At 36.0% G+C, this 12,243-nt stretch overlaps 1 protein-coding gene across 1 annotated transcript in view; it reads left to right on the forward strand.

Annotated features, from left to right (window-relative positions):
• Positions 1-12,243, forward strand: part of LOC135684430 (uncharacterized) — a 44,615-nt gene that overhangs the window by 13,574 nt on the left and 18,798 nt on the right. Inside the window, exons 4-10 of the mRNA XM_065199997.2 lie at positions 2,009-2,118; positions 2,817-2,912; positions 3,853-3,981; positions 7,070-7,204; positions 7,797-7,919; positions 9,407-9,529; positions 11,869-11,997. Coding sequence (XP_065056069.2) covers positions 2,009-2,118; positions 2,817-2,912; positions 3,853-3,981; positions 7,070-7,204; positions 7,797-7,919; positions 9,407-9,529; positions 11,869-11,997 — 845 coding nt within the window. The remainder of the gene's footprint in view (positions 1-2,008; positions 2,119-2,816; positions 2,913-3,852; positions 3,982-7,069; positions 7,205-7,796; positions 7,920-9,406; positions 9,530-11,868; positions 11,998-12,243) is intronic.

Raw genomic sequence — 12,243 nt, forward strand, 5'->3', positions numbered from 1 at the left:
ATTGTTTGAAGATTTTTTAAAGACAAAGATGTGTTCACGTTACGGAAATGTCAAGGAATGTCAATATCCCTGTTTCTGTCAGAGTTCTCGTCTCTATGACATTACAACTTTCATGGCTTTCGAATAGCAAGCGAATTCATCTTTTTTTGTTTGGTGTGTTTTCTAATGAACGCCGTTTTTCAAGATGTTCAATAGAGGGTGGTGTTTATCAGCGGGCGGCGTTCATTAGAGGACGTGTGGTAAATTTCATAATATACAAACAATAGTTTCAATGCTGGAAACTTTGCCTCTGTCGCTACAAAAATGTCGGTTAATGAGCCGAAAAAATTTTATTCCTGAGTCTACGCAAAAAGAATTGATTGATAAATTTTTATGGAGAAGTCCGCCCATATGCCTGTAATCAAAACAGAACGTCTCGGAAATTTTCAAAGTTTTGATGCTTTTGGTTCGCTGGAAAATGCACCTTTTGAAGCATTTTTTTGTTAATACAACCTTTCTCTTTAAATGTATATCCACTTGTGGAAAGCCATTTCAAGGTTTAATAGATTTTTAGTGTCGTTTTCATATGTTCTATCTAGCTTATACAATATAATACAACTGGGTGGATTTTCTTCAAAACTGCCCAAAATTCTCAAACCGGGTGGGCGGGATCAAGTCTCAGTAACAGGACTAATTGAGATGTCTGGAAGTTATAATAGGAAAGGAGTCGAATAGCTGAATTTTACGACTTGGTCCATCATTATCAAAAAAATAGCAAGGCACATGGAGGTTACACGCTTTTTCGCCAAAGCTATTTGATAATTTTACATTACTTGATAGATTTTTCAGGCTGTTTTACGTTTAGAGCATCTCTTTTTTTTGGTTTGTTTAAAAAGAACTGAGGTTAGGGCGATGATATGAAAACATGGTTTGTATGATATGAAAACATTCATATCAGTTTTTGAAGTTTGTACACGTCAAGATTGTGCACAGTGTTAGATAACAAGAAGTGTGGTACCAAAAATCTGTTACAGCACAGGTCGGTTGTAATTTAGCTTCTTTTAAATCTGGTGCCCGGCCCCTATTGCTTGTAAGCAGATTATGAAACAGTATGAAAGCCCAGCCTTCAAAACTACTGAGAAGCAACTGCCCACTTGCCCCACCCCACTGTGCACGGCCGTGTTCACAACTTTATTACTTACGCATGCGTTCGTTGTTTGAGTTTTTTAATGATACCCAGTTCAGTAGTTACCAACAGAGATAAAGTTGTCTTTACTGAAATTAACTTCCTCTGAAAATTAACTAGGAACATTACATTAACCTCACGGAGTATGAATTAATCTGAATTGTCCATCTGATGAATCATTCTGAAAACTGTAGCTATTACTTATCTGTTAATTATGCCTATCCCGCCTCGGGAAAGCCATATTCTTCGGAAACATTTTTATACGTAATATTAGGAGACTCTTGTCACAGTGGAACCGTTCTGCACCTGTTATATAGAGGCTGCGCGTAAGCAAAAAACTAGATAGATTGAACAAATTTCAATTTGCTAGCTGTGCTCATTTAGGCCCATAAATGTTCACAAAATACGAAAGAAAGAGTTTTGGGAATTAGGCAAGTTATCAATAGATAAGGGGGGGGGGGTTAGGTGAGATTAGTTCAATACTGATACAAATGGAGGATGATATTGATGCCAATTTTCGAAGAGAATATCCTGTATGATTTCAGCATTGACATGATACCCTTCTCTGTGCATTTTCCTCACACATGGCTTAGAACATTCGTGATAAATTTTTTTGATTTGACATTCTCGAAAATTGTAAGTATAATGATCACTAACTAAGGTACTTTGAGGATTTGAAGACTTGTTCTTATCCTTTAAAGTACAGAAAATTGCAGTACAACTGCAAGTGAAGCATAGCCAAAACAAGGATAAAAGGTTGAAATCGTCCCATATTTCAAGTATAAAAATTGTGAATATAAATGAATAACAATGAATTTGATGTTCTCTGTTCAATCCTTTCAGGGTAAAAGAGAAAACCATATCAAGAATTGTATCCAAGTTGGTTCGCAATCGTGTCCTCCATTGCTGTGAAGGGTATTCTGTGGATGCCAGTGGAGTACAATGCTCGAGGCGTTCGTATGATTTACTATTTAATGTTTTCCAATACCAAACATTTACTCTATTTAATGAATACTCTAGTGCATAATGGCCTACTGGCCAACTTCCGAACCGATAGTGAAAACAGTAATATATTGGAATGGGAGTGGTGGAAGTATCTTTGACGCCAGACAACAGGGATTGAACCAAAGGGTTGGTCTCTTAACATGATCTTGTGAATGCAAACAAAACGATGGATCCCTGGAATACAAAACGCACCTTGAAAAACAAAGATTTGATTTTGATATATTGCTAAATTTTCATTACTTACTAGAGTTCGGTAAGTCACATAGCTTGCAGGTGTGTACATTGTGTATATTCTAAAGTAGGCTACATCACACGCTGCAGTTTTTGTTGATAATGAAAATTAGGTTGGACCTTGTTTCCAAAGCTTTCTTTATCTAAAAAAACCGAAAGGTGTGTAATGTTCTCCTTGGCTCATGGTACGCTTCATGGTACGCTGTTTCAACCGGTGCTCCTGCATTCTTCCACTGTGAAGATTTCACCTTTCACTGTCTTACTTTCGATTTAGTTGCGTTATTTTGACTTTTAGCATAAACAAACCTGAACTTTTATAGATAATTAAGAGAATGTAATATGTACAAGTTTGATAATGTCAAAATGCTACCTTATTGCTAGGAAGAAGCGCTAATTTTTGTTTTTATAATTCCAGCCATCTGCGACCCTGCTTGTGAAAATGGCGGCACATGCATCGAACCAAACAAATGCAAATGTCCGCGCAACTTTCAAGGGAGGTTCTGTCAAAATGGTAAGAGATAGCTACCAGAAAACTGATATCACCTATTTGTAAACAATATGGTAATCATGCCAGCACCCTGAGGGGAATTTTTGCGTAAAGGAAACAAATCCGAGTTCAATAAATGATTACTATTTTGACGTTACATTTTTTATATGCTTTATAGTAGTTTATTTCAAGAAAAAAAGATTTCTTCAAACTTTATGCACAATTACGGCAACTAATATGTTGCCATATGGTGCAAATATTGCCCAATACTTGATGGTACGATGTTCAAAGTCGAATGCAGCTATCCCTTTTATGTTCTGGTTAGCTAAATATGAAGTGAAAATTTTAAAAAATTGGTTTAGTTCTGACTTTTCATACGATATTTGCCTATACCATCAAAATTGTGTGGTGTGATGGGGAAGTGGTTATATTTGGAAAAGGTAAATTATAAGTGTATGACTCAACGTTGCATCTTCCCAGTTGTTCTGGCTGGCATTATTTATGTTTTAAAAATTGCATACATGATCACCCGGGTTTATTCATAAATTGTGCTATAACAGAGGACTTAACTGAAAACTGAGAGTAGGCTACCTGGGTCAAGCTATTCAAACAAATATTAAAACAAGGATGCCCGTTGAATCCTATGCTTTTGAATTTAGAAATGAATTGAACAATTCTCAATCAACAATGATAGCACATCAATCAATTCATGAAGTGGAAGCCATATATTTATGGGCCAACGTCAATTTATTCATAAAGAACTTAAAACAGCATATAATAGTCTTAATTTTCAGCTTTCTGTCGATTGCGCACAATCACGTCTTGTATTTATGAGCCATTTATGATCTAGGTAAAGCGTTAGCAAATATTGATTTTTTTGCCAAAGAGGCGACAAATAATTGTTGGTGAACATTAAAACTGTACAAGATTCATTCACAATAATAACAAAGCTTTTGTTTTCTAGATGTAAATGAATGCTTAGCCAAAGAGGCACTTGGATGTTCACAAGGTTGCATCAACATACCTGGCAGCTATATCTGCACGTGCCGTAGAGGTTTCCTACCTGGAGATCCATTAAGCCGCACCTGTAAAGGTAGGAGCGTGAGATGATTTTCCAACTTTTTTGTTGGTCCTATGGAGGGTTTACTTCGAGCATATTCTCAGCAAGTATACTTCGAGCACGAACGCACAAATTGCAATTCGCTCCCATCTTCTTATAATATCTATTTGGGCGATTTAAGTCAGAAAAAACATTGTTCTCATTAAGAAGGATCGGTTGAACTCTGTTTGATTTGTGGCTTGCTTTACTAAAAACCCTGTTTTTCACAAGCAGCTTTGTGAATGGGACATTTAAAGTTATAAAAAAGTTATAGATGTACTCTGCAACCAATACTGGTGTTTGTCTGGTTCCAGATACTGCTTTTGCAACAATTTCATCTGCCAATTAAGTATTTGAGGTTTCACCGTTGTTTGTTATGTACGAAATTTGATCATTGAATTTGCTATTTTGATTGTTGAACAGTTAGGAAGAAGTTTCTTTCATTTTATTTTACTTGCATTCACCACCAAAGGTTAAAGTTGCCTGTTGCCTGTACATCGTTAACAACTCAACTTTGTTAAATGAGTACCGTAAATTAAGAGAAGTCATTTTGTTTTACTTTGCAAAAACCAAATAGGCGGCAGAACTTCAAAGGCTTTTTTTATGTAAAGTATAGGCGATGTTAACGGAAAGTAGCTCACAGCTAAATGATGTTTATTTTACGCAAGCCAATTTTCAGTTCTCGTGCGGCTTATTTTGAGGCTGTTTTCATCACAAATACAAATCTCTTTGCTTATCAACAAAAGTGCATTATGAAAATAAGAGCAGAACACTGCATGTATTAGATTAATGCCCGACCTGAAACCGAGTTTGTGCCTAGATTTTCATTACCGGTATGCGTCGTTCAATCATCTCCATTTTATGCATTCTAGTAATAGTCCATGACGCATTTCATCTTTGGTTTATGATGTATTTTAACAATAGACTATGATTCACTTTAAAAGTAGCCCATGGCGTATTTAGTAATGGACCATAGTCCATTTTGATAACGAACCATGATGCATTTTATCGATGGAACATAACCCACATTAAAGTGGACCATGACCACTGATCAGTGACATGGCGCACTTTAATAATAGACCATGATGCATTTTCATATTAGGCCAGGACCATCATGCATTTTAATAATGGACCATGAGGCATTTTAACAACATACCTTGAGGCTTTTCAATAGCGGGGCATGACGCGGACCATGATGCCTTACAGTAATGGACCATGAAGCATTTAATAATGAACCATGACGCAATACTTTGTTTAGACATCACAATAGCCATGTTAACATAACGAAATTGACTCCATGCTAGGCCTAGTTTAAATTGGCGGCAACCGACCGTCAGTTTAGCTTGCATAATGTTTTCAGGGCTGATATAAAACCTTCTTAAAAGCGACGACAGAAACTGTTACCGATAATCCAAACTTTTATCAAGACTGATTGCCTGAAAGTAAAAGAAAAAAAGCCCCCAAAAAGAAATTTCCTACATCATCGCCATGATTTTGCACGATGCTTGGGAATGTTTGCACTCCCATGGAATAATTTTTTTCTCAACTGCAAAGCAAGGAGGGGAAAGGTCTATTAAACATCACTAGGTAATCAATGCTAAAAACGTTTAGGAAAACTTCAAAGGAAGAATGCCCGCTCAATATCCTGCCAGAATCGGTGCCCTTTAAAGCTCTTGCTCAATCGCGCAGTCAAAATCAAATTTTTGCTGCTCTTTTTGCAGTGAAAACACAGTTTTGCAAATGTTTAGCATCCGTCTGGAAGTCTAAGCTCTTCAAATCAGCTTCCTTGCAGAGAAAATTCAGATTGATCTTGTTAATAACTTGCTATATTAAATCCTACCTATGGTGCAGCGGATATCGTAAAAGATGTATTCAGCGCAACTGTCTTTGAAATTCCGCAAACCGCTCCTTCCGTGCATAATCAAAGTACATGTGTTTGCTTCATGCAGAATGAAAAGCCAGATTTGCCAATCTCCATACTATATCTTTCCAGCAGAAACGTGCCTTTCCAGGGCACAGTTGCAGTTATGTTTCTAGAGGGCCAGTCATGGAGTTTTACTAAATAGTACTCAATTTGAATATTTTTGAAAAGCTCCAATTAGCTTTATAATGAACTAAAAACGATCTTTGGGTCAAGATTTAAAAACTGCAAAAGATAAGGCTGTCCAATAGCATGAAATTTTTCGAGCAGAAGTAGAAAATCCACTCTTTGAGTTCCTGCGATCCATGGCTGAGATACTTTTGGTCCTTATTTACATACACTTTCGCTTTAAGGATGCGAGAAGGATAGAGAAAGCTGTTCAGACGTATCCTTTAAACTAGAAGCTGTTTAAATTTGGTTCTTTTTTGTAATAAGAAGAGCAAATAAACGTGCAACTGCCAAGTCTGTGTTTGGCGTTCACTGTTTCTGGGCATAAAAATAGTAAAAAGCCATAATCAAAGTATTTCTGGTCATATATAGAACAAAATGTTTTACAATTTTACTCAATGCACTTCATATCCGTCTTGATATTCACCAGAAGTGACAACACTTATGTAAGGAGCTCCTGTAAGTTGAAATTATTTCTTCCGTTTGTTGTTCTCAAAGACACTGAACATACAAATTCTTTTCGGCTATTTTCGTGACGTTGGTTTCTTAAAACCAGACGTTTTTGAAGCCACAAAACCAAACGATTCTGCATCCAGACGTTTTAGATACCCGATGTTTTTGAAACCTGATGTTTTTGAAACCTGATGTTTTTGAAACAGCACGTTTTAAAAGCGAGACAACAGCGTAAAAGATTGAAACTCTTTTGTCATTAACGCAATAGTAAATTTTTAAAAATGTTGAAATGGACCGTGTATTTCAGTCTTTAGAAATATCACTTGGTCTGTTAAAGTGTGTAGAAATTTGAATAAATTTTATCGGCGACATTCATAGCATTTCCAAAATCAGTGAAATTTTGCAGGATAGCATTAGCTTTTCAGCAGAAATTGTGAAAAAAACCGAATCGTACGTGAAAGGAGTCCCATATAGTCATACATATAGTCATACAGTTTTGCGAAGAGAGATCGTATCAAAATCTTGTGTCCTATTTTACAGATATAGACGAGTGCAAGGCCAATCCCTGCAAGTGCATCGGGTCAAAATGCAAGAACGTGTGCACGAACACTATTGGAAGCTACAGGTGTAGATGTGGAAATGGCTACAAGTTGACGCTTTGGAATACTTGTGTTGGTTGGTCTTTTTATGATTACATTTCCAAGAACATCCTAAAGCTATACTTGGTTTTTGCAGTACACCGAAGTTTCTTTCAATCACATTACGCATAAACGTACAATGCCTGCCAAAAGTCTTGGAACACTGACATCGATTTCCAAGGTCAAAATCAATCATCCCCCTCTCCCCCAAGGAACAATGTTGGTTTACTATCAAACGGGTTAGGATTTTAGGAAGCACTTTCTTTTGCGCTTTATTTATGATATTTCTCTAATTCATCAACATTGTTTTAGGGGGAAGGGGGCGGAACTAGTAATTTTTTCTTCATGAAAGGAATGAAAGATATCAAATGCAGTGTAAATTGCTGGGTGTTCCAAGTACTTTTGGCAGGCATTGTACCTATTTCTCAATAAAAAAAGGAAGTAAACGTCATTATGAAAGAATAGCTGAGTAATTTTGATAAATTAATATCTGATAAGTTAGCAGCATTAATTGTCTTTGAAAACCATCTTCTACCTTACCTCTGTAATCTACACTTCAATTCTATAATTTAAGATGTTTAATATTTTTTTTTATTGTAGAAAAGTTATTGTCAATTATCTTCTTGTAGATATAAATGAATGCATCGAGAATTCCAATATTTGTCCACAAGGATGTGTAAATACACCAGGAAGCTATGAATGCACGTGTTGGAAAGGTTTCAGATGGAACAAAAGACGCAAAAAATGTCAAGGTAGGTTTTACCAAGAAGCACCAACAGCAGCAGTTGCATCAGTAGAAGGGCAATAGAATTTCTCCATGAGCCTCTTCCTCACTTTTCGAAAGCTACAACAGGGTACGTTAGTAAAGTGAGGCAGTTGTTAAAAAGAGGCTCAAGGAGTAAATCTAAGTCTTGTATTCTTGTATACCACTGCTATTCCAGGGAGGTTCAACTTCACTGAAAATGCTCAATCTTCTTAAAAGGTTTTTGAGAATTTTATCATAGACATTTGTCTGCACACCAGAATTTTTAGAGTGGCAGGAATTTCAATGAAAATGCTATTCGCTTTTTATCATCTTTTCCTATTCAACTAAAATTCGTGTCAAGTATTTCAATAGCCAATGATGACAGCTAAGATAAGGTGAGAAGTTCTGAAACGCTGAATGCAAACGTTTTCATGAAGACAGCAGGAAATAATCACCTAGCAACTTGAAGGGATGCCTTCGTGCTACCTTAGAAATAGAACTGCAAAATATTTTATAAGGAGATATTTAAGATAAGTAATCAATTATATCGTCATATTAATAAATTTGCTTTTGTCTACTCTAAATTTCAAAGGCTATATTTCATGGCTAGCATGCATAATTAGCACCTTTCAACGTTCGTATTAAAGAACATTGCAGTCCGTTTCTTTAAAATTAATCAATGTCCTATAAAGAATTTATTAAAATGAAATTAGGCTTTTTAAGAAATGCTTGTAGCCAGATGTGCGTATTGCTTTCGTCCAGTTTTATTTACACACCGAATAGAATCGCATACTGTGGAAATGTTTGAACTATGGAAACTTCTATGTTTACAATGTTGATGAAAAGCTAAAAATCTTGCTTACTATGTTGATGAACTTTTCATCTGATGTTTTTAATGTTTTTAGACGACATGTCATGTTATCTTTGAAGAATAATATGATTTTGATAGTTAAAAAAGTTAAGAAATACGACGAATAAAAATAGTAATATAATTTTTGAATCTCAAGCAAATGGTTTTGAATAATCTCATCGATTTCCTAAACCATAGGCACTTTATTTCTGCATTATCCGATAACCTCGTTTCACCGTTTGTTCCACGTCCAAAAGCTTATTTCAAAGGTTCAATTCACGAAGTTTCGCAGTATGAATGCTATGTACGGATTACGTTATATGATAAGAATTTTTCAACATTTCGTTTTCAGGTAAAATTTTTTATTATCTTAGCAGCAGCAATTTAGATAAGCAGTTGGATTAATCTTAAATGCTTTATTTTTTAAGAGTTTTCACCGAGAGTCACAGCTGAATGTGTTAACTAGGAGTTGAACTGACTGTAGCGGGAAGTTGAATATAACTTATGTTCATACTGACTGGAAACATATGAAATAATGCAATGTCCCATTTCCCATTCTGAAACAGGTTAATTTGTGAAAATAAGTATTATAAGAGATAAAATGGAACCTGAATCTTAAACAAATCCTTTTTTCTCTTTCTCAGAAATTAACGAATGCAGTATCGGTAATGGAGGATGTCATCATATCTGCCGAAATGTGTTTGGAGGGCATGTTTGCTTGTGTCGAGATGGGTTTAAGTTAGGAGATGATCGACGCTCTTGTATAGGTAAGGAATTGATTTGCAGAGAGAAGTACGTTCATCTGTGCGTTAAGATATCATGGCTTTTTTAAATGAAGAATGATCAAGTTTTTGCAGGGACTGGAATCGGAAAAATCCCGGCAATATCAAAGTAGCTGCAGGAAATCTTCTCCGTCTCTCCATCCACAATTCCGCTTGTCTACCAATTAAGGCAACAGACAAAGCTTAAATGTATAGGCCATCCTGAGCCAGCAAGGCAAATGTTAAGATATTGCTATATCTTCAGTGGTTTTCGCCAAATGACCTGGGAAGGGCTGATTCTTTAAAAGAGAGACTGACATATTCGAAAACTATTTATTTTTTCAAACTTTTTCGCAACTTCTAGAAGATATTTCGATAATCCGTCGAGGCTAGAAGTTTCCATGACGACTACGCTGTTAGGTACCGCGAGGCGTGTACTTCTTTCAATGCAAACACATACAGTGATCAACATGGCAATCATTTTCTGAAGTTCTCTTGAAATTATTGACAGAAACCTTATCTTGATAAACCCCATATCCCCTATAGAAGAGATTACCCAAAATTTACCTAGAGAAAACTTCACATCAGCCTAATATCAAGTAAAAAAGCGTGCTCACGCAGAATAAGATGAAAGTGAGGCTGATAACATGACGCAATTGAAAAGCTTTCTCATTTGCATATCTCAGATAAAAAACAAGACTTCACAATTTACAATAAGATATTCTAGGATAAGCAACGTTCGCATCAGTCTTAGGTTACTAACTTCGCAGTTTTTACATCTATAAGCTGTTTTCTGTATGTATGACATTTTTAAGCCTCCTGTGTGTACTCCCACGGCGGTCCCTTTGTTTACAGGCAGCTACTACGAATACAGCCTCCAGTCTGGATCAGAGCATGACTCTTTATCTGCATATGCTGTTTTCGTTTATCATGAAGATTATGTAATATTTGCTCGGTGTATTATCATTATGTAATAGCTGGATAGCAACCTGGGCAAAAATTGGGCAAAGCTTAGGCATAGCTTTGACAAAACCAATGAGTTCTTTAATAAAAAGTTATCTTACAGCTTCCATTTTTCGTATTTTTATCAACTATTTATTAAAAATAGCTCTTAGGGCTTTTGAAACAAAATGTCCTTGTAGTAAGTTGCATTCGTGCTAGTCTGGAAAGCAGACTTAAATACAAACTTCGAATACAGCTCTCTCATCAAGTTCTTAGCGATACGGGCGATGATTGTCTGAACCCGGTATGGTTTATGACATTGCCAATGGATTAAAAATAATTTTCTCTGGAACTGAAATTATAGAAAGTCCAAAGCTTTCATTGAGTTTTGATATGCTGAAGTCATCAGAATTTGGAAGTTCGGTTTGTATCGTCATCGCCTTGAAACGGGGATCAAGACTCAAGAACTGTTAGGTTCTATAGTGGTCTAGATGGACCTGTGACAGTTTGCAATCTGTGACAGACTATAGTGCTCTAGACGGTCCTGTGACCTTTGACAGTTGTCCAATTTATGTTCCTGATTTAAAGGAAACAATTGCCAGCTGGGGTTGGTGAGCAATCTAAGCCTAACTTTCCAGAGATGCACAACTGTCCCAATCTGAGAAAACAGACCGTAGGTAGACGATCATCATAGAATCACATCGCCCACGATTCTAAAACTTTCTTGAAAAACCTGTAAGAAAGTTATGCTGGTATACAGAAAATATGTTGACTGCCAATAGCCAGTTTAATTCTTGATCATGAGAGTTAATTTTAAAATATACAAAAAGCCAAGAAGCATAACATGGAATACTACAGAGCGTTACGTTGACCTTTTCAAGAAGATATCGGGTAGCTTCATGCAAACACTTGGAAAGAAAAGTTGGGTGGGAAGTACCATATGCTTGTTTGTTTCTTTCTTTCTTTATTGAAAGTTGGTACATTTTCTAGCATGCATACTCTAGCTATGTTTACTTGAGCTATTTCTGAAAGATAAGAAAGGGTCAGATATGAAAACGTCGACATCTGATTGACAGAAACCGAGAAGGTTTGTGGTGTTTGAAGAAAAGGACTGTTAAAAAACGAAAAGGAAATATCAGGGAGGTAGGGGACCATGTACTTTAAAGCATCAAGAATTGTTTTCATAACAATTAACCACTTTCTAATTTTCTGCTTTAAGCATCCTTTGACTTTAAGGGTGAGGCCAAAATCATTCAATCTTAAAAATTAATTCAAAACTGAGTATTTTTTTTATGAAGGAGTGACCTTTTGTTAGATATTACATTTCAAAATCATATTGTCTTGTTCTTTATTTCACATGCATCTTTTTTCACAAAATAATCGCTATTTACCACATATTGTAGATATTAATGAATGCAAGTGGGAAACACGTTGTGATCCTCGGAGAAGTCTGTGCATCAATACACCAGGTAGCTACTACTGTAAATGCAAGGCTGGGTTCAAATTCATTGAATCGCATGGCATCTGCCTAGGTAAGTATCTTAGGTTTTTTCGAACACCTAATACAAAGCTCTTTGTTATGTTCCAACTTGTTACCGTCAAATTGACCTTGGCTTGGAAGCTCTGCTTCATCATACTTATCTGTGCACCAAAAATGTTAAATGCAAATAGGCACGCATGAGAATTAATACCAATTTTTACCCTAATGAGGCAAATACAGGAGGCTGCATGTGTATATAAGTATATTAGTGATGTTGATCAAAATATTTTATATCATG

This window comes from Rhopilema esculentum, chromosome 10 (assembly GCF_057945365.1).
Source record: "Rhopilema esculentum isolate cy_ngs chromosome 10, ASM5794536v1, whole genome shotgun sequence".
NCBI classification, from domain to species: domain Eukaryota; kingdom Metazoa; phylum Cnidaria; class Scyphozoa; order Rhizostomeae; family Rhizostomatidae; genus Rhopilema; species Rhopilema esculentum.